The sequence below is a fragment of the Centruroides vittatus genome, unplaced genomic scaffold (assembly GCF_030686945.1).
Source record: "Centruroides vittatus isolate TY-2023 unplaced genomic scaffold, ASM3068694v2 scaffold_899, whole genome shotgun sequence".
Lineage (NCBI taxonomy): Eukaryota > Metazoa > Arthropoda > Arachnida > Scorpiones > Buthidae > Centruroides > Centruroides vittatus.
In genome coordinates this window covers 1,748,994-1,773,201 of record NW_027122719.1, presented here as the reverse complement: position 1 = coordinate 1,773,201, position 24,208 = coordinate 1,748,994, and the positions used below count along the sequence as shown (strand labels likewise).

Below are 24,208 nucleotides of genomic sequence, written 5' to 3'. Positions count from 1 at the left end.
TAGTATAGTGTATTAGGCCTGGTTTAAATACTAGCTTCCCTTTCATGGTCGAGCCAGTGCTGCCAGCTAAAACATGCAAAAATTTAACAAAAATAATATTAAAGTAGCCAAGACATAACCAAATATTGTAGCGCCACATCACTAGCAGACATTTGAATTTTCTGACTAGAATGCGGTCGGTTAACTGATAAGTCGGTTAATCGGAGGTTGGACAATCGATGCTCTACTGTATTTAAATTTGAAATATGTGCTTTGAATGTATGATTCCAGTCAAAGGTAATGCTCAGGAAGTTTATTTCGTTTACTGTCTGCAGAAGATTCTTGTCGAGATATATCGTAGATTCTTTTTTCGAGATTCTGCTGTTATTACTGAATATAAGGACTTTTGTTTTGATGGGATTTATTGTTAGATGAATCGATTTGAAGTAAGAATTTAATTGGTTGATTTTTCTTTGCAATGAAACTTTTGCGGGTACTAAAATTGCCAGGTTATAAGATTAAAGATATCTTATTTGTTGGTAAAATTGCCAGCAAATAAGACATAGTGAAAGACTCTGTTGCTGAGCTCAATACTGTCAGTGGGATCTTGAAAGAGTTGATCAATCTCAAGTAGATAAAAATTGAATAAGTAAGGTGAAAGGAGATCACCTTGATGTACACCACGGGATAATACTAGTGAAGGAGAGATAAACTTGCCCTGTTTAATTTTTACATTATAAACTGAAAATAATTTTGATACTGTAGATGAAAATTTGTCACCTGCTCCTTTGTCTTTTAGATTGTGCACCAGTAAGGGAACATAGACAGAATCTGAAGCTTTCTGAATGTCTATGAACAATACGTATGCTTTTCTGTGTTTTTTGGTTAAATGAAGTTGTATTAGAGGTGATAATAAGAAAATAGCAAATTCTGTTCCCTTATTTTTGAAAAAGGCATATTGGAATTTAGCTTCAAGATCCATTGTTTTGGTCCATAGTTGAAATTTTGTAGCTAGTATTGACGTAAAACATTTTCTCAAGGTTGATAATAGGGCTTTGGGTCTATAATTACTTGGAGACAGTTTATTGCCTTTTTTATGTATCATGGTCAATATTACAGAATTCCAAGAATTTGGATATTTAGTTGCTTTATACATTGAGTTGAATAAGTGCAGCAGTTTTATTTTAGTTTGATTTGGGAGTGCCTTCAGAAATTTAGTTCGGATGAAATCACTTCCTGGTGATGTGTTGCTATGAGTTTTATTTATGGTATCTTCGAGTTCTTTAATTGTAAATTTGGAGTTAAGATAATCATTGTTAAGATCAGAATTAGGTATTAGAGAAGGGATGGATTGGACAACTGAAAAACATTGGTAAAAGTTTTCCCATATTTCAAAATTTATTCTTGAGGTGTTATCACATAAGTCTCTTTTTAAAGTGAAATTTTCGTATTAAAGACCAAGATGATTTACTATCTTTGCTGTTCTTTATTAGTGTTGATTCAAGATTTGCAAGGTAGTTCTTCTTCTTAGCCTTCAATAAGTTATTGTAGATTTGTTTGGCCTTTCTGTAGTTATTGAAGTTTAGGTTATTTGAATCTCCACGAAATAGTTTTAAGTTGGTTTGTTTCATCTTTTTCATTCTGTAACAATCAATATCGTACCATGGTTTTTTAAATTTGTTTTGGATGGGTCTTTTGTCATTATTTAATTTGGATATATTCATTCATTATCTAAATCATATGATTATATGTTGCTTCACTATTTAGGTCTGTTATTTCTGGAATGTTGATAAATCTGTTTTCGATTTCATCAAGTATCTCAACATTTTGTAGTAAAAAATTCTATCTTGCCTATTGTACTCGTCGGTTGATATATCTTGCGAAAACAATAAGAATTTTGATATTGGGAAATGATCAGATGTGTCATGAGTAGTTACAGTGAATTCCAAACAACAATCTAGTATAAATTCAGAACATACTATGAGTCTATAGTGGATTTACTACTATGTTCGATACAGGTAAATTCTGCTGGATAATCAGTCTTGATACGTCCATTTAAAATATACAGTTTATAATCATTTATTAATTTTACTAAGTTTACTCCTAGTTTGTTAGCATACTTATCTTTGGAACTTCAGATGTCTTGAATTTGTGGGTTAGGACCACTGTAATGAGAGTCTGTCATCTCAGCAATATGTGAATTAAAGTTTCCAAGTATGAGGATATACGGAGTGATGTGCTGTCAAAGATCAATTATTTTAAATATTTCATTGAGTTTTATCAAGCAGTTGAGAGAAATGTAGGCAACCATTACAATTATCAGTTGACAGTCTTTGTTTCTGAGTATAGGTCTGTTCATTGAAAATAGAAGCAGAATGTAGTTATTGGATTTTTTGGTTTGCAGTACTTTGTAAAGGTGTTTTTTATTAGAATGCATAAGCCACCACTTGGACATCCAGGGTCAAGTGGTTTGCGTGCTGGAACTGTTTCAGTTATGTAATAATTGAAAAAAGTTGATTTATAAAACAATTCAAGTGTTATCCATGTTTCAGTTATTCCTATTATATCTGGTTTATATTTTAATTGAAAGAAATTCAGTGATGGTAATTTATTTTTAAGGTCTTGACTGTTCCAGTTTATGACAGAAGCCGGTTGCGTGTTTTTGATGACTTTTTCCTGATGAATTTTACTTTGTGTTGTGTATCAACTTGCAATTTCTGATGGCATAGGACAGGGATGGCATTTTTGAGTCTGCGTGCCATATTGTAAGCATACTTAGCTTTAAAGATGTTAATGCGTGCCAAAGTCTTAGACTTCTAATAATGATATTTAAAGAATTCTTAATTACTCAACCTTAATTACTCTAGTTAATCACGTTCATAAATCTTCAAACGTTTTCGACCCATTCTGGGTCGTCCTCAGGATATCATCGTAATAAATACACCAACGTGTAAAATGGAACATTCAAATCAAATCCAGTCCGATTCAAATTACGAGAAAACAGTTGATCTTGATAGTGGAACGATTCTCTCATGCTACGATGATGGTTTAGCACGTGAGAAGATTTTGCTGCAATTTGCTGCATAACCGTTAACTTAATGTCTTAAGATGCAATTACCAGGTGTTCTCCCCTTCATAACAGTACTTCCACGCTTGTGAAATGTTAGCTGCATCTTTATAATTAATGCATGTGCTCCTTAATCCCGCTTTGTATATTTCGAGGGTCTCCATTATTCTGAGTTGGTCCGTGCGGTGGGTGAGTCTTATGAGACGGGCACTTTGTAGATTGGCAGTGATTCCAGGTTCAGAAGCGATACATGCACCAGGGTGGTGGGTATGTTTCTGTTTGTCTATGTCATACTTGTGTTCTTTCAAGCATTGTTGCAGGGAGCGTTTGGTTGAGCCCACATAAATCAAGCTATTGTTGAATCTGCTATCCCACATAGGGATCTCATATACACAGTGCGGCAATTATATTCCAGGACTGGATCTATAAAAATGAAACAAAACAATTTTATTCAAATCCTTTTATTAAATTATTCAAAATACTCTCCTCCTGCTTCAATACACTTTTTACAGCGATTCAATAGTGATTAAAATGCCTGCTCAAGCTCAATTTTCGGTATTGCCTCTAATATGCGCGTAGACTCTCTTTGGATGGTTTCAATATCATTAAAAATGCGTCCTTTCAACTTCATTTTCATTTTTGGAAATAAAGAGAAGTCACATGGTGCTAAATCGGGGGAATACGGCGAATGATTCAACACACAGACTTGATTTCGTGCCAAAAATTGACGAACAATCAATGATGTGTGACTCGGTGCACTATCGTGTAACAAACACCAGTCATCAGAATTGCGATATTCTGGCGAATTCGACGAATTCTTCTCATTAATCATTGTAAAACTCCCAAGTAGAAAGCAACAGTAACTGTTTGACCCTGTGGGACAAACTCACGGTGGATGATGCCTTTGCTATCGAAGAAAACAATGAACATCGTCTTGGTTTTTTATGGAACTTTTCGTGTTTTCTTGGCTTGAGGTGATGATTTTGACTTCCATTCGGCACTTTGACGTTTTGTTTGTGGGTCATATTGAAAACACCAGGTCTCGTCACCAGTAACAATTGATTTGAGGAAGGTTGAGCTGTTATTTGCTGTTCGTACAATTTCTCTGGAATGTTCTAGTCTCATCAATTTTTGCTCTTGGGTTAGTGTGTGCGGAACAAATTTAGCACAGACTTTTGTTTTGCCCAAATCTTCTTTAAGAATTTGTCGTATTGTCTCTTTGTTAATGTTTAATGCCTGTTCCATCATTCTCAGTGTCGCATTGCGATCGTTGGATACAAATTCTTGCACTTTTTGAATCGAATCTGCTGTTCGAATTGTTATTGGCCTTCCCACACGTTTGTTGTCCTCCAGTGATTGTCTGCCTTCCAAAAATCACTTGTGCCACTCAAAAGTCTTTGACCGTGATAAACACTCACTTCCATACACTTTTTGCATCATTTTGAACGTTTCTGTGGCACTTGTGCCAAGTTTAGCGTGAAATTTAATAACAGCACGTTGTTCCATTATTATTTTCCGACATGTAACAAAATAAACTGATAAACAAAATATCAAAAACAATGATAAATGTCAACCGATTTAAATAAAAGTTTTAGGTTATGTTCATATATTTCCAAACTTCATATGACATAAAATTTAAACAGATGTCGCTACTGGTTGCTGAGATATAGCTTCAGTCCCGGAATTTAATTGTTGCACTGTGTACTCCCAGTGCACGATTCAAGTCTATTGGGTCCTTTCTGTTGCAGAGTAGGTCACATACTGATGGTGGCCTACCATAGGCCATCCTGTTTTTTGTGATGCTTGAAATTTCTCTATAAATTTTATCAAGGTGGCTGTTGTACGTTACAACTTTCCTCATTCGGTTGTTATCACCCGACCCCACTGTGTCTGTGTGCCTGTTGTTCCTGTTCCCCTGTGTGTAAGTGCATGCAATGTTATATACTAGGTTCCTGCTGTACCCATGTTGTGTTGCCATTTCTTGGATATGTCTGAGCTCAGTTAAGGTATCCTCATATATCGAATTGTGAGTGAATGCACGCTTAGTTAAGGCACGGAATGCCGTGATCTTGTAGGTATACGGATCCTCCGAGTCGGCGGGGATAAACAACGGTACGTAGCATTTTTTGTAGAAGACCTTAAACCTGATCCCATTATTGTATAATTGAAGTTCCAAGTCGAGGAATTGTGCGGATGAGTTGCTTTTTTGGTCTAATTTGAGGGATAAGCCATAGGGGTTGTTGTTCATTGTGTTGATGAACCTATTACTGTCAGGCTCAGCTTTCCATATGACGATGATATCATCCATATACTTCCTATAAAGTAGGATGTTGGAACTGAACGCCGGTATGATCTGATGTTCAAGTCTCCTTATTACCAGCTCACATAGGTCCCCATTGGAACCCCGCGTTTTTGTAGATACGTTTTATTACCAAAACAGAAGAAGGATGAATAACAGAGTATGTCCGTCAGTTCTAAGATTTGTTTGCGGTGTGCTGACATACCAGCTTGTGTAAGTAATATGTCCCTTAACTTGCAGAAGCAGGGTTGTATTTTTATAGAAGGGTACAGAGCCACGAAATCCAGGACCGTGATGCATGTAGTGTCAATGGTGGTAATTGCCCTCAATATGTCGACTAGCTCCAAAGGGTTCTTAATAGTCCAAGGGTATGTGTTGATGTGCTCATGTATGATTTTGTGTACCGATATTTCTAAAGGTTTGGTAGGCGATCTACCCTTATCTAGTACTGGTCTAAGGGAAGGTGTCTCTTTGTGAGTTTTGGCAAAGGCAAAGAGCCTAGGCATGCAGGGAGAGGCTACCACCGCCCTACGCAATCCCCATTCTTTAGCAAACCCGGTCTGTATGAGACGTTTCACCCTTGCCTGTAGCCTTTGTAGGAATCTGTCATCAATGCTTTCACATTCCGTGTCAGTGATGTACCTTCGCATCATGGAATTGCGCGTGTCCCTCTTCATTAGAACAAGAGACTTGCTTTTGTCCGCTCTGAGGACTACAATATTTAGATCCACTAACCATCTTTTTGATTTATGTATTAATTCCCAGAACCCATTGTCCCTGCTTCTATTGTTGGTTTTATTTATCTTGATTGCAGTCTTCCACCTGTAATATTCTTTGTGGACGTCAGGCAGTCCTGTGATGAGATGTTTTACGTCTGGCATCACCTTCTCTGATTGTATGAGATGATCCTTAGGGGCGTATATGGGTCCATGCTCTAGTGCACTGATGAGGTAAGGTGGTGGGGAGATGTTGTCCCAGCATATCACAGAGATGCTATGTAACGGTTCCTTATGCGTCTGATGACTAGTGATCCACTCCAGCTTTTTTCGATATTTCTCAGACAGTTTCTTTTGTAGGATTTCTTGGTACATGGCCACCCTCTTGTTGAGATCCTGTAGCAATGCGAGATTATCTTCATATAGACGATTCTCCAAGCTAATCAAATCCTCTGGTTTGGAGAACACCATTTTTCGGACCGTTCTTATTGCTTTTCGTAAGCATAAAACATAGCTGTACGTAGTTTTGTAAATATTTAAAGAAATTAAACGAATACGCTTTAATTCGAATAAATGTTAAAAATCTGATTGAAAAAAGGATGATCAGGTGATAAACAGAAAGGATGATTTGAAAAAAAAACAGAAATTATATGAAACATTACGTGCCAGATGATTTCTCTTATGTGCCACAGGTTTGCCACCCCTGGCATAGGAAAAGACAAAAAAGTATCCACATAAACCAACTCCTCTGTAGCAATACTGAATGTTATTCTATTTCGGCCTATTAGTAAAATATCATTGTGTAGTTTAACTTGACAGTTTTGTTTTCTTATGTTGTAATAGGTTGGAAGTAAGTGTTTCCTTCTTTTTTTCATGATTCCTTAGTGAGGTCTGGTGAGATCTGCATATTTTCCCAATTTTCCAATAGATTCTGTTGTTTCTTTGATATAAAGGCCATTAAAAACCTGGTCACAAATCTGTTTATTACCAAATGTTAGTCTTATGACTGGATTGGTTGATTTGGTTATTTGAGTTATGTCTAGAATTTTGTCGAGATATATTATGTAGGTTTAGTGAAGAATTTATAAATTTATGGATTTCTAATTTGGAGATTTTTTTGACATAGTATAATTGTATAATATTATATTGTTATAGTGAAGATTGTTAATCAAAACAACCATTTTATACTGCATCAGTTCTTTTTCTGTTTTTATTTAAATTGTTGATTTACAGTTTTAGGTTATCAATTTGGCCTTCCATTTTTTGAAACTGTATTTTATTTTCACATATACTTCCATGAATTAGGTCCAAGTCTTCTTTTATAGAAGCCATTTGGTAAGATAGTTTGTCATTAGGAGTATTTATCAGTTCTGAGATTTTATGCCATAGATCTGCTGTTAGTCCGAAGAGTCACCCGAGTTAGTCAGAGAGGTCAGACAAAATGCATTAAACTCACCTGGAGCACTTTATAGACTTTGTGATATTGTGTCCATATGAGAATAGTTGATCTCTGAGGATGGTTCTTGTAAGTCTTTATCCACTAGTAGGTTAAAATCTGTTATCAGCTTGGAGTTAGATGAACTTGGTTGAGCCTTTTTACTTCCCGGTTTAGTCCAGTTAAGTGGAGGTCTACCATGCTTAACTGGTGAACATTGCATTTCAATTAATTTTTAGTATTTCTTCAAAGATGATGATTACTGATTAGTTTTAAACACTTTTGATTAATTTGGTTTAATTAAAGATGATAGACACACTAATTTCTTGAATCTCTTCAAAGTGCAAAGGGAAAGTTACCAACAGCACTCACGTTCAAGACACGTCCCTCCATTATTTTTATATCTTTCACATAAATGGAATATAAATATAACATATTAGTAAAAAACAGAAAATTGTGTTTTTAATAGTAATAAAAAAAGTTTTATAATTTATATGAAAAACATATAATTTTATTATATCTATTTTATTCTTTTATATCTTATAAAGAACATTATGGAATTGAGATATTTGTGAAAATTTACACATTAAAACCAACTTCAAGATCAGAATAGAAGCTAAAGGATAAAATAATGATGGCTTCTGTAACTTGGATTTTTGTTAACTTGAAAACTTTTTCTTTCTCCACTACTTTGAGTTATCAAGACTCTACTGTATTTCATTGCTATTCTTCCTGAATAGTATAGTTTATTTATACATTATTTTATGGCAGTTATAAGTCATATTTGAAAACTGAATGTTCCTATTTCATAAGGTTTACAATCAGCACTATTCTAGCATTTTTCAAAATGCTGTATATTGATTAGTTTAAGATTCTTATCAGTAATACTACTACTAATCTAACTAATAGTTGATATTGTATAGACAAATTTAAACAGGTAGAAATCACAGTACAATTTACAGGACCAGCTGGAGGACGGTGGACTGTACCAGGCCCCATGAGCCTGCATAATCCAACTCTTGCAAAATTTAAAAATTTATCATTTTATTATCTGCTAATTTAACTAATTTTTGCTAATCTATTTAATGGATGGTATGTTTATGATGAAAATTTTATTTTGTTGTTCAAAACTGTTATTATTATTATTATTATTATTATTATTATTATTATTATTATTATTAAAAGGCCTTGCAAGACAACTTTGCACCAGGTTTTGCTTTTTCTAGGGCTGGCAATTTATTAAACATTATTGAGAAAAACTAATATGTTGTCATTTCTTGACTAAATGATAAATATTATACTGTTTAATCTATTGTGCCCTAATATAGTGAGAGATCATAATGAAACGTTCCCTACTCAATACTATCAAGACAAATACGGTAGTTAGCAGCCCAACTTTGGAATAGTGACATTTCGGGGCATGTGGAACACACTGTGTAACAAATTACTATCAAAACTCACCATTTTTGGCACTACAAGCAAAGACATACACTATACAGAAACTTAACAATGCAGGGGATACTGCTCAATGTGGTCCTCAAAGATGATAAAAACCCAAAGCAATGAACAGTGTGTTCAGTGTCTGACCATAATTGGTTCACTGGGATGTCATGTGACACTGAAAGACAATATTTGTTTTTTAAGACTACCAAGTTTGCAGCATATTTTTGATAAACTTCAATTTTAAGATGTTTCCACATCAAAAATCATATGGATTAATATCCAGAAACAATGGGATCAGGAAGTAGGAATCATATGACTAATCACTCTATTATCAGTGAAGTATTGTTGCAGAAACTGTGGTATGCAGCATCTGGAGGCATTCCATTTTGCATGAAGTGGTTGACTCAAGCATTGTTACTGTTGCAGTTGGGATACTATAAAAGTGTTGGCATTTCTCAGTATCTCTGGCCTGTCATAGCATGTCACAGACCCATCAGGACTAGCTTCTTTGAAGAAGAATGGTCCAAGGGTAAATATGGCTGCAAATCTATACAAAACTAACTTGCAGGTGAATGAAGTGGAATATGCTGGAAAACGTGGAAATTTTTCTACAAGATCTTCCATGGCCATGACACAGCTACTTTTGTTCTGGCAAGGATAGCCAATGCAAAGATCAATTTGGGTTTCCCTGTTGATAGTAAGCAACTAATGATTGTGACTGATCTGATATGGATAACAATGCACTAACTTTCTCAGTACCTTCCACAGTGTGACATAGTATGTACCAGTACCTAACTGCAATAACACTGTATGTGGAGCTAGCAACATTGACTGTTTAACAACAACTGTGGTAACATCTTCAATGACATGAAGTGATAGATTTGCAACCCAGACTGGACTGAACTCCCAGATGTTCAAGTGAATCAAATGGTTGTTTTCATAATAGCTTGTGGAGTCAATGGTCCATGTGTAAATTCTTTGACAATGAAATGCCAGTTTAGCTGAGAATTAAATTTATTTTCATGAAATAGTTTTACAAGAAATGCACATTTCAGTAAGGTAAAGGCCATTGTAGCTGATAAGAGTGTTATTCAACAGTTGTGGCCAATTTTACACCCAGAACTTGGCTGCAACACATTTTCTTATTCAAAGAAAGCTGCTTTCTCATTGCTTGCAGCACCAAAAGTATTGTAGTGGTTAATTTTTGTATTAAATTTTTCACTGAAATGTCTTCCACATGTCCTGAAATGTCACTATATCAAATTTCATTGCATTTGCTAAATATGTCTAAACAGCATTGAATAGGAGTACTTTAATTACAATCATCTGGTACTAAACCAAGTTCTTAAAATATATATTTTAAGAAAAGATTTTAATCATATTTTTGTGCATATAACCTGCAGTGGTGTGATAGCATATACCCCATAGAAAATTGCTAGAATGAAAATAAATTTTGTATAAATAGCCCTGCACACCTAAGGACCAGCTGTTACTCCACAGGCATGAGTTCATAATTTCAATTTAAAATCAGCATGTGACTACTTTATCACACAATCTTCACTCTCTTTAAATTGTTTTTAAACATAGATAACCAGCAGGTAATCTGCATGAAAATATGGATGTAGGTTACAATATTTATTAGTTTGAAATAAAAGCATTTATTTTAATATAAATTTTTTAAGAATTATTAGTAGAAACAAATTTTATTTACATAAATATTACCTATTTTACTAGATTACTTTATTAATTTGTGATATAATTATGACAATTAATGTATCATTTTATTTTTAATTTTTCAGAATATATCAACCTCATTTTGTTGCAAAACATCATATTCTAAAAATTAACTTATATCAGCATTATAATATAAGAAACAAAGTTAATAATTTAACTTATTTTAATATGGCAGAAAGACCAACAGCAAGTATTATTACAGTAGGAGATGAAATCTTAAAAGGTCAAACTACAGATACAAATTCTATTTTTTTATGTAAGCAGTTATATGATCTGGGAGTTAAAGTACAGCGTGTTGTAGTTATTCCTGATGAAGTAAATGTTATAGCGGAAGAAGTACTATCATGCTCTAAAACATTTACATTTGTTTTAACTAGTGGAGGGATTGGTCCTACACATGATGATTTAACCTATGAAGGGGTTGCAAAAGCATTTAAAGAACCTTTGGTAGAAAATAAAATACTTCTAGAAATATTGCAAAAATGGTGTGAAAAGTTACAGCTTGATGGTAATTCTATTCATAAAATGTCCCTTCTTCCAAAATCGGCTGTGTTACATTATCCTAAAATACAGACAAATAGTAAAAAGTTTTTCTTTCCAATTGTATCTGTACATAATGTTTACATATTTCCAGGGATTCCAACTTATTTAGAATATTCTTTTAATTTACTTAAAGATATATTTACTCCAGTTACTCCTAAAAAATTTCATAATAAAATATTATGTCTTAGAATAAGTGAATTTGAATTTATTGATAACTTAAATCAAGCAGTTAAAAAATTTCAGAATGAAGTACAGTTTGGATCTTATCCTATTATTGATAATACTAATTATAAAGTTAAAATTACTTTAGAATCTGAAAATGAATCATCTTTAATTAAAGCAGAAGCTTATTTGAGATCATTACTCCCCCCTAATTCAGTTGTGAATTGCAAAGATCCTAGTTTATCTGAAAGCATTCAGGAAGTATATAATTTGTTAGAAAGTCATTGTCAACTTCCTTCTATATGTAGTTCAAATTTATCTGAAAGAGTTGCTCAAAGTATTACTGTGTTAGAAGAATGTCTTCAACAATATCCTGAAGAATGCATTGGAATAAGTTTTAATGGTGGTAAAGACTGCACTGTATTACTACATTTGGCTTACTGTGTTTTAAGTAAAAATAGCAAGAAAAAGCCATCGCTGAAAGCATTTTATTTTCGTTCATCAGATCCTTTCCCAGAAATTGAAGAATTTATTCGATTAAGTGTGGAAAGGTATGCCTATAACATCTTTTACTTGATCTTTTGATCTTAGTTTTTAATAATAATAGAAAATTGTATGTTTATAAAATAAGCATATGTATATGGATGTACGAGTATAATTTTTCAAAAAAAAGTTATATATATTAATATATGGTATGTATGATATTAATATCATATATGTACTGTACATCAATTATTTCCTGTATAATTTTAATAAATTCTAAATTTTTTTCTAATACTTTAATATGATGAAATATTCAAAAATTTGGGACTTTAATATTGTATGATATGTTTAAAAATAATTATTTTACTTCAGATAACCAATTATTTTGCCAGAAGCATTTGCAATCTGTTGTTCAATCATTATCAATTTTGCACAAAAAAATCAAATACTATCAGATGTTTAATATAATGAAAGTAAGAATACATAAAATAGTAAATTTAAAGTTTTGGGAGAGTAAATGAAACATGTATAAAATAGCTTCAAAAATTTTGAGAAAATATCTACTTATATAAATATAAAAAATATACATCAATAAAAATTATAAATTAAGTGAGAAAGAAAGAGGTGGGAAAAAATATGAAATTCAAAATAACAGAAAATGAAATTGATATAGAAAAAAATAATAATAAAACTTAGAGAAAAATTAAATACTGTATATTAAATCTTATAAATAAAAGAAAGAAAATGAACTCTAGAAATACCTAAGATACCAGCAAGAAAATTAAATTGAAGTGTTTAATTTTCACACTGGTATCTTAGGTATTTGTGGAGTTCATTTTTTATCTAATAATAACCAGTTGTTAAATAGCAGTTGTCAGATAAAAGGAAAATTTTGTTTGTTTATACCATTTTACTCTTATATCTGTTTGAGGCATTTGTAGACATGTTTGTGTTTGGATATGAAGTGTCATGAATTTCATCTTTTCTTTCAAATTTTTTTGGAAAATCTATCTTCTTTTTATTTATATACTTTCCTATAAATTTGTCCATTGTATGTTATGTAAAAATATATGAAAGTTGACAATTTCTCTAAACTGATTTTATTCTCTAAAACTATTTTAGCAAATGAGTCTGTGATGTCACTGCATGCAGATTAGGGTTTCTCAAATGGGATCCCGGCTGTTTTTTTTAACCTGGAAAATTCTTCTCATCCCAGGAAATCCTGCAAATTTCTTAAAAGTTTACTTTTTTCTTATTTTGTGTTAAAGTTGAGGAAATTTTGCAAATAGAAAATATAATTAACCCAAAATAAACGTCTTCTACTACTAACACTAGTGAGTAATACGTCACAACAAAAACCTTTTAACATTATTTAACCTATTCGTATTTATTAATTTTAAGTCTGCTTATTAGTTTTTTAAATTTTTGCTTGTTATGACATCTCACAGATTGTCAATAATCAATATGGCAGGACTCTGAAAATTCTTTACTTCTCAGAACCTGTAATATCTGGAATAATTGTGCCAATGCTGTCTTAATTTTAACTATGCCTAGTAGATTCAATAATGCAGTTATTGGGCAAGGATAGAAATGAGTACAAAGTCTGCAAGTATGAAGTTTTTCTTCATAAACCGTTTGGCTTTAACAAACAGCTAAACAAACTGCCGAATTATTGGGCTATAAGCTTGATGTTTCTATTAAAGCAGCCAACGTAGACAAATCAAGAATACTTGACACCAAAAGAAGTACTGCAACACATCTCAAAAACAAACTAGAAATCTTCGAGGCTACAGGTGAAAAAACATGTAACGTTTGTCTTCTCTTAAATTCATTAAAGACGATTTCACCCACATCCATTGAATTGGAAAGGGCATTTTCAGCAGTGGCGTGCCGTCATTGGAAGCGATGGAAGCGCCGATTCCACCTTCCAATGACCTTCCCTTGTATTTTATAAAATGTAAATTTTCATATTTTAACGTACTTCGCATTAATTAAAATTAATATTTTATTATAACTGCATTATGTATCTTTTACAAATTTCTGTACTACATGTGAAAAAAACGATAAGATTGCTATTGTATATTCGAATAATTCAGTGGCGGAAGGAATGTCGAAACCGAGTCAATTTCCAATCAGCCAGATTATATAGGCATTGGCACATGTGGTTTACAGAGCACCAACCTCACCCGGTTTAGCTGGTAGAAGCAACACATGCATAAAGCATCTAATTTTATATCCCGGACCGGTTCTGAGCTGTTAGTCGCCTGCCTGTTAACTTCCAAGCTGCCAGATTATAGGCATTGGCGCATGCGCTTTACAGAGCACCAACCTCACCCGGTTTAGCTGGTAGAAGCAACACACGCGTAAAGCGTCCAATTTTATATCCCGGAGCGGTTGTGGGCTGTTAGCTGCCTGCCTGCTAGATGTTCGGCCGCCCTCGCCTGATTATGTGAATCATGAGCAGACTAGATCAACCCCTGGTAATCCTTGGCCCGCGGGCCAGCTACGGCTCGCGAAAAGTTTCTATCCGGCCCGCAAGATCTTTATTAGATTATTAAATTGGAAAAATAACTAATTAATAGTTATTTAATTATAGAATTGGAAAAATAACTAATTAATAGTTATTTTTCCAATTCTTTGTAATTTTCAAAAACGATAAGAGAAATAAATGTAGTAATTAACTTTTTATTTGTTTATTTCATATTTGCAGACTAAAAAAATTACAAGTCACAAGAAGGCATCAATTAACTACTACAACCCGCGGAAAAAGCGTAAAATTTATTCTGGCCCATGTTATAAAAAAGGTTGCCCACCGTAGACTAGATTTATAACTTAACCCAACCGATAGGAGTTTACTGGCATGTTTTTATGATAGTTCTGTATAGTTGACAGAAGTTTAAAAAAAATCCATTAAAATATTTGATATATTTATTCGTCGCTCTCCCATCTTATATTACTTACAGATTTCAATGTTAAACCGTTGATATTACGATTTAGTATGTCCCATCTGTAAGGGGATGCAGAAAAAACGTGTACAATTCTAGTACAGTGTTAAAAAATTAACTGTTACTTTGGCAGCATCATTTACAACCAAATTTAATGAATGAGACGTACAATGGTACAGAAAAAGCTCTAGAATTTATTTTCCTTAAATTTACGATTTATGTATCGGTTGTCATAAAAATTTCTTTCCACTTCTTTCCCAAGACTACAGATATTCAAATACAAAGTAATTAGTTTCGACTTATTTCTACTTAAGTAGTAGTTAAATAATTAAGCGATTAGGGAATTAGAAACATAAATAAAACCCTGATGAAAGAGCCGAAATTTTACTTAAACAGAAGCTTAATTGAACCAATCTCTTGCCGAGTACAGTGGGGTCTGTTCTCTTCATAATATTAGATGTAATAAAGACAGAAATTTTTCCAGTTCAATGAGAGTGACCGAAAAGTTGTAAATTTTGGAAATTTCCGTGAACACTTGGTCCTAAAACGAATTAGTTAGAAAACGAACGACAGACAATCTGTTAAGTTTAACATATTTAGATTTTTACAGCTATGGTGAGAAACGTTTAAAATCTTCAACAACCCTGTCGCATCCTTTGATATATACTAGTGATGCGACAAAAGAGGCATTTGACATTGACCGGTATCGGCACCCTCGGGATTTGGCACGCACACACCTACCTGGACCGTCTCTGATTCCATTCATTAGCCACTCGGAGCTACAGTATTTCACTAAGTGGATTGTTTTAAGATTTAAAAAGTAAAGAATATTTTGTTATTTTTATGTACGTTTCTTCACAAAGTTATATGTAATTATAAGTTTCTTTAAAAGTATATTCATACAATTGAAGAATTTTTTGTACTAGGTATGTATATTCATCACACATTTTGTTTTACCAAGTAAGTTTTTTTTAATAATTTTAATTTTAGCCCTTATATCGTGGCTAGTGATTCAAAAATTTATTTTAAAAAGTTTTGGCTCAAGACCATATAATGAAAAAGAAAACATTATTAAAAGAGAAAGACCAATGCCTAAATTAAATATAAATACGTCGACAAAAAAATTTCGACATTTTGACAATAAAATTTATGACGAATGACGATTCTTTCGTAAAAGTGAAGCAATTTGGAAATCAAAGAGGAATAGAATTTAACATTGGTAGACAATATAAAATAAATATTGAAAATTATAACAAGATAATTACGATTAATAGATATATCTAAATTAATAGATGTTATGTGTTTTTTCTCAAAGCAAGAATTGGCATTTAGAGGGCGTAGGGAATTTATTGAATCTAATAACGGAGGTAATTATATTGAACTTTCTTATTTATTAAGTATGTCAGATAATCTATTAAAAATACATTTAAAGAAGTATACAGTTTTTACTGGCTTATCGAACAAACGAATATGAATGGGTCCTGACGCGCAATTAATTGATTGCCCCTGAAAGTTGGCTTCTTACAGAAACACAGCTTCCCTATCATCAAATGTCACGGCACACCACTGATTTTCAGTAGTGGGACTTTTCATTGAAATAATAACCAGATTGAGTGAACAGGGTATTGACCATCTTTGCTTTTCAAAATTTTATAAAAATTTACAATAATATTTTGTATTATGTTTTATTTAAAAAATGAAAATTACCTACTAAGTTAGAAGTTTGATCTAAGTTCATTTCTTCTTTAAATTTTCAACTCAATTCAAAGGCTTTTTTTTTTTTTAATGCAGTTTTCAACAAACTATAATAAATTTTTTTTCTATTTGTGAAAATTTTCACATAATTTAAAGGTAATTTTAATATATACAGGGTGTTTTGAAACTCATGGGCAAAAATTGAAGGGATGATAAAAAACATCTAAACGAGCAATTTTCATCATACAATGCATGGGCAGAGAGCAAGCAGTGAACTGCTAGGAGGTATCCATTACTGTCACCTGAAAGAACAAAACACCAAATGGATAGAGGAAGTACTAAATAATTTTATTGACATGCTGTCAATAAAATGTGTGGCAAAATTACAGAAACTGCTCAAAAGAGCGACCGCCTGTGGTAATGCAGGCATTACACCTGCGATGTAGCAAGCAGCACACTTTTTCGAACACACCCGGCATGTCTCAGATGGCACTGGCAGCAACAGAAATTCTGGCAACTAGGTCCTTGTTGGAGTTGATGGGGCTTTCATACATGAAACTTTTCAAATGATCCCACAGGAAAAAATCCAGACGAGAGATCGGGTGAGCATGCCAGCCAAGGTGTGGGCCCACCCCAACCAATCCGTCACCCTGGCAATTTAGCATGTAAAGTGCTCTGCACATTCAAGCTGAAATGGGGTGGTGCTCTGTCATGTGGGAACCACATACATGCTTGTATGTTGGCTGTAACAGGTTGAAGTAAGTCTGGCAATACCTGTTGTAAAAATGTGAGGTATGTTCTGCCATCCAGTCAGACTGGCAGAAGGTATGGGCCGATCAAATGGTCGCCCACAATTCCAGCCCAAACATTTACGCTGAAATACTTCTGATACGCATGAGAACGTGTGTCGTATGGATTGTTAGATGCCCACACATGAAGGTTGTGCATATTAGAAATGCCTTCATGATTAAAGGTGCATTCATCTATGAATAACACATGTGCATTAAAATCAGACTGTGCTGCTAGCTGTTGCAAAAACCAACATGCAAACTCGACACATGATGCATAATTTGTGTCAATCAGGTATCAAGGTTTGCACTTTCTGTGCATGGTAGGGGTGTAATCCTTCATCCTGTAGTACTCGCCAAACAATCGAGTGGGGCACATTTACGGCACAGAAAACCTCTCGCATGCTAATATCTGGACAATCTTCCACTCTTTACAGAATGTCCTCTACCACTTGTGGCGTCCACACACTTCTGTCATGCCCTGTATCATGCATGCTGGTGACAAAGGATCCCGTTTCGCACAGGCACCAATGCAATTGCTCAAACATTTTTCAGTCTGGCACGTGTCATCTTGGGAAATGCTGCCTGTACAGTCTTTCGGCTTCTAGAGCATTCCCACTTGCAAGACCATACATAAAAGCCCACCTTTTCTTGATTACTGTAGGTCACCATGCCTTTTGAAATCCACGGTAGAAATGATGATGTGTAAGAAAACGCACACTCTATGCTTTCCATTACAGCGCCGTCTAGCAGTTCACCACTTGCTCTCCACCCTTGCATTGTATGGTGAAAATTGCTTGTTTAGATGTTTCCTATCACCCCTTAAATTTTTGCCCATGAGTTTTGAAACACCCTGTATTTTACAGAGCATTATTAATATTATGATTTTGGAGGTTGCAGAACATATTAAATTACTTTTAAAAATGAAAAATAATTATATCATTCAATTTTAAGATATTTTTTATACCTTAAAAACAATTAATTATATCCCGGGAAACAGTTCACTTTTTCTCCAAAATTCTGGGACAAGCAAAAAATCGGGAAATGAGAAATCCTAATGCAGATCAATTCATTATTGAAAGAACTACAATGCATTTTATTTCATGTTCAGTTTCTTCCATATTGGAAATAGTAAATTTTAAAACTATTAAGAGCACATGATCTAAATAATAATGTATAACTAGCTAAAACTGGCAAAAGTGTTGTTGCTACTTAATTGGTGTTTTTAATTGATCACAGTAGGCCATTGAGAAGCAAGGAGTTAACTCCTTGTTTCTCAGTGGCTCACTGTGATTAATTCTTATTTTTCCAAAGTATTATTTCATGGAGAGTTTTTCTTAATGCTGGCTCTTCCTTTTAAATTTTTAATATTTTTTTCTAGGAACTTAATACTTGGAATTTAAGTATTTAGTTTTTGAATTCTTAAAGTTTAATCCTCTGTATTCTTAATTATTATTTTGTATTTGCTAATCTTTTAGTATGTTCTTAGCTTTATTATAACTGATAATTGAGGATAGACAAACTTAGAAAAACTTATAATGATGAATTCTAAAAGATGTTAACGATTTTCATGCTTTTTTTTAATTTAAATTTTGTCTTTTATTGATGAATATTATTCATACAAAATATATATTAATATATGTAAAAGCTTTAAAATATTTAAATTATTATTCCATAATTTAAATTGTGTTTCCTAAAATTGCTAAATTTTATTGTTTGAAATTTGTTAAAATTCAAGTTAATATAGTACTGATGATGATCGAATAAAAAAATTGAAAATGTTTTTTTAACATAGAAGGTGTGGATGCTGTGAAATTAATCTTGTGTGAATTGTCTTTGTAAACCAAGTAATGAAATTGGTAGACGCTCTAACAGCAAACGGTTAGGGAAACTTAGTTTATTTATCCATATGCATTTCGGGTTGGTTTATTTTCCAACCCCTCTTCAGTGCTGTTAAGGAAATTACAAAAAAACGTTGAGGTTTCCGACAGTATTTATGATCACGTAAATTGGAAAATAATAAACATAGAAACTTACATATTATAAAACTGATGCGTTATTATAAATTGTACCAACTTATAATACCGTATCAGTTTTATAATATGTAAGTTTCTATGTTTATTATTTTCCAATTTACATGATCATAAATACTCTCGGAAACCTCAACGTTTTTTGTAATTTCCTTAACAGCACTGAAGAGGGGTTGGAAAATAAACCAACCCGAAATGCATATGGATAAATAAACTAAGTTTCCCTAACCGTTTGCTGTTAGAGCGTCTACCAATTTCATTACTTGGTTTACAAAGACAATTCACACAAAAAAAATGAAAATATTTTGTTTCAAACATTTTTAATTTTGATTAAGGTGAACTTAAACCTATTATTAATAATACAGTATATTGTATTTTTAATTTATATTATAAATTTGTTTTTATATGATAACTATAAAGAATCCTAGTTACCTTTTCAACTATTTTCTGTATTAACTGTCATATGCAACCCTGTAATTTGAACCTACATTTAAAAAATTTTACTTTGGGCCTGGATAGTTCATATTTTCAATCAGTATTAAAAGTTGAAAATATCATTTGATAGAGTATACTCAATTTACTTATCAAAATTTTCAGAATTTTTGATGAAACTTGTCTTCATTTTAAAAGAGATATACAGATCATTCATGTCATCTTGTATTTATACATCATATTTTTATGCATATAAACTGTGATGATATATCCACAGGAAATTGCTACAACAAAAATTAAACCTTCACATAACCTGACTTACTGTATGCATTACATTTACAAGAGCAGTCATTACTCCAAAGGCATGAGTTTGTTAGCATTTAAAATTAGCATATGATCAGCATCTATAAATTATCTGTTAAAAGACAATTGAAAACATTAGTATAGGAAAACATTAGAAATAAATATAGAACAGAAAACTAGAAAAAATAGAATAAAATAAATAAATAAAACATTAGTATATAAATAATCAAATGATCTAGTTCAATAATTAATCCAACCATAACTTAATGAATTATATAAATAGTTCATTAGCCAAGTTTGGGCTTGATTTTTCTATATAATTATAGGAATATATAATTTAGGAAAAGCATGAAATTTTTGAATTTCATATATTTGGAATACATACCACTTTTATATATATTTAGGTCTATCAATTAAAAATAAACCACAAATTAGGTTTTGAAAATAATATAAAAATTTGGAAACAGTTTTTATTATTAAAATAGTTGGCAATATTGAGAAGAAAGTTGAATGATGTAAAATTCACTGTAATTCTATATAAGTTTGTCATATAAAAGTTTATTAGTAATGACTTTAGAAAATTTGAATGGATTGAAAATGAACTATTATTTTTTTATGAAGGGAAAACAATAAGGAATAATTTATTATTGTTAAGAAGCATCTACTTTGTTTTTAATCTATATCAAAACAAAAGTGATAGAAGCAGCTTGTAAAATAGCATTACTGATAGCTAAGCACACAATGTTAGATAAACTTTTTGAAGTCTTTGTTGCTAAAAGTAGCTAATATTTATAAAGAACTATTAAAAATAATGTTTCTTTGACAATTCTGTTACATGTATCAATAGTATGACAAATTTCTAGTAAAGATTTGTTAAACATTTTTTTTTTTTTTTGCTTATTTAATGCAATAAGAATGCAGATACTAGATAATGATGTCAGTTACAATTATTAATGCTATCAACTGATAGCAATACCGTATTTTACAGACTATAAGACACACCTTAATTTTTAAGCAATTTATAAAAAAATACCTGTAAGATGCTACAGACTATAAGATGCACCTGAATTTTGGAGGCAATTTTTCAAAGAAAAAAGTGCGTCTTATATTCCATAAAATGCGGTATATCTATCTATAATTAAAATTCTTAATTTATTTAATTAATGTAATTATTCAATTCTAATTACAGATTTTTAGGAAAATTATTTAATATTTGATATTTAAGTTTCAAGTTATAAAATAAATAAATTTATAAAGTTATAAAAAGCAAAATAATCACTTTATTTTAAGTTACAGGTAAATCAGTAGTAAATAACTGGAATATGATATAAATTTTTTATCAATAAATGAAATGTTTTAATTCAATCTCTTCAAACTTATTTTTCATCATATTTCTTGAATATTTAAAACTTATAATAATATTTATTATAAAATTAATGTTTGTTGTATAATAATATAAAAATAGGTTAATCATTTTAATGGTTTTGAGTTATCACTTTAGTCTTAATTTTTTTTTTATAGAGGTTTAATGTATTTTTATTTAATTACTCTTGATTTACAAAAATAATTTTCAATATTAAGAATTTGTTATTAAGCACATTATATTTGATAAATATCATACTTAATTAATCTTTTCTTTTGAAACAGATATCAGTTAAATTTATTAACATATAAAACACCTATTAAAAATTCTTTATGGAAATTGTTGGAAGAGAATCCAGAAATAAAAGTGATTTTGATGGGAACTAGATATTCTGATCCTCATTCTGATAACATTAAACCATTTCAAAAAACTGATCCTGGTTGGCCACAATTTATGCGAGTAAATCCACTTTTGTCTTGGGATTATGAAGATATTTGGAGTTTCTTACGATTGTTAGATGTACCATATTGTTCATTATATGATAATGGGTAAGTTAAATTCTTAAATATAATTTAATTACTTTTGAAGCACATTTTTACATATACACATATATATACATACACATAAATATACAGTCAAGTCTGCTTGCTTAACCCTTTTGCAATATTTGTCAGTATATCAAGTGAGTATTTAATGACAACAATCAGTTGATGATTTAGTGTCAATTTGAGAATTTTCGATTTTCATAAAACATTCCATTCATAGATGGCATTACACTACTGTATGTTATTCTGCATACTGTTTTTTACGTATTTACTACCAGATGGCATTTTATTTTTAAGTACAGGTAACTCCCATATAACATGGGAGTTACGTTTCAAAAAATTGCCGTGTTATGCAAATCCATGTTATATAAAACAAAGAACTAGTATGAAAAGGGGAGTTAGGTTCCAAAAATTAAAAAACATGCTATTATATTTTCGTAATTAAGATAAATATCTTTATTAAAATTTTCTTAAGAAGTGATACATATTAATATAAATTAAACAATGTTTTCGTCATCATCACTAAGCACTTTTAGTCAAAGAAGACACAATCTGTCCAAAATATTTTTGAAACCCGCTTTATTTCATATCACGTGTTCCAGAACACCCTTTGACGACCGGACCTTTCCTTTGAGGCTACTAGGCCATCAGGTAAAAATCATTCCTTTAAAAAAACCACACAAAAACATCCAATTAAGACAATAAAGTTAAAAATCGGACTGGTGGGCCTTACAGACATCTTCAGGTTCTTTCCTATCCGGTAAGGGACTTCCACACCTTTATATCCACATGAGGAGCGCTGTTTAATGTAGATTTTGGTGATAGCCCTCTGGTGATGAATTAACATAAACTTTTTAATTGTTATTTTCTTATTATCTTAATTGGATGTTTTTTGTGTGTTTTTTTTTAAAGGAATGATTTTTACCTGACAGCCTAGTAGCTTCAAAGAAAAGGTCCGGTCATTAAAGGGTGTTCTGGAACACATGATATGAAATAAAGCGGGTTTCAAAAATATTTTGGACAGATTGTGTCTTATTTGATTAAATAAAAATTGCCTAAAGACAGAACTCAACAATCACTAAGCACTATTCACTGAAAATTTTTAATCTCCATAGCCAAAAAAGAGACACAATTAAAGTCTTAAAGTATACTTGTAGAGGTGGGGATTGTCCTAATGGTTGGAGGTGTGGTTTAATGCTTAAGAACCGAAATGTAAGTATGCAAACCGAAAAGCAAGTATGGAATAAGGGAAAAACATCTGGCAAACAAAACGAGAAGCATCGAGATCTGGCAACACTGAAATAAGTTTTGAGAAGGACCACGTGTATCGACAGAAGATGGGAAAAGAAAATTTACATACTGTACTTAACTACTAATTGTTCATGAAAATTATGCAGGAAAATCTGATGGTACGTACGTGCTCGAATGAAAAATGTCAAATGAAGTATCTTTCGCACTTAAAAGCTTTATCACTATGTGAATGTATGCCTCTTTGATCCGAATAGACAATTAATTCCAGTAGGCTTTCTCACAGCTATCAGATTAGGTACTTCTTTTATTGATATTCACATATGCATTTCAGGTTTATGCAACATCTAAGCCCCTCCTCAGTGTAATTCTAAGAAGGCAGAAGCAGTGCTTTTCAATTAGTGTGATAGAAGGCATGACAGGGAAAAGTAACCTATAATGTAAGTGTCGCACTCAGTTTACAAATGTAATATCATAGATAATAGTAAAGAAAATATAATTTATTCCGAAACATTTTTAAAGGATATAGGTATCTATCCCATAAGCTGTATAATGTCTTTAATTGTTTATACTGTTATTTAATAGCTTGTAAAAATATTGGTTACTATAGCACTGTTTTAAAAAGGTGTACCTCTACGGATTTTATTGTCATACTTATGAAAACTTTTTCAGGTCATCCAATACACACACACATTTTTATAAAAAAACATAATCAGGAGTATCATATAAGTGTATTGAATAAATTGAAAAGCACTGCTTCTGTCTTCTTAGCGTTACACTGAGGAGGGGCTTAGATGTTGCATAAGCCCAAAATGCATGTGAATATCAATAAAAGAAGTACCTAACCTGATAGCTGTGAGAAAGCCTACCAGAATTAATTGTCTATTAGGATTAAAGAAGCATACATTCACATAACGTATAAAACAGCTACCATATCTGATATTGAGAAGCTTTATCACTGATGATTTTTGTGAAACCGTGTTGTATTATTCTTCGAA

General features: G+C 32.0%; 1 protein-coding gene across 3 annotated transcripts in view; it reads left to right on the top strand.

Moving 5' to 3' along the window:
- The window catches only part of LOC136990284 (FAD synthase-like), a 51,130-nt gene that overhangs the window by 8,726 nt on the left and 18,196 nt on the right, over window positions 1-24,208 (top strand). For all 3 annotated transcript variants that reach the window (XM_067288676.1, XM_067288675.1, XM_067288674.1), the window contains 2 exons: window positions 10,739-11,929; window positions 21,702-21,965. In XM_067288676.1, the coding sequence (XP_067144777.1) occupies window positions 10,842-11,929; window positions 21,702-21,965 (1,352 nt within the window). In that variant the 5' untranslated portion in view covers window positions 10,739-10,841. The remainder of the gene's footprint in view (window positions 1-10,738; window positions 11,930-21,701; window positions 21,966-24,208) is intronic.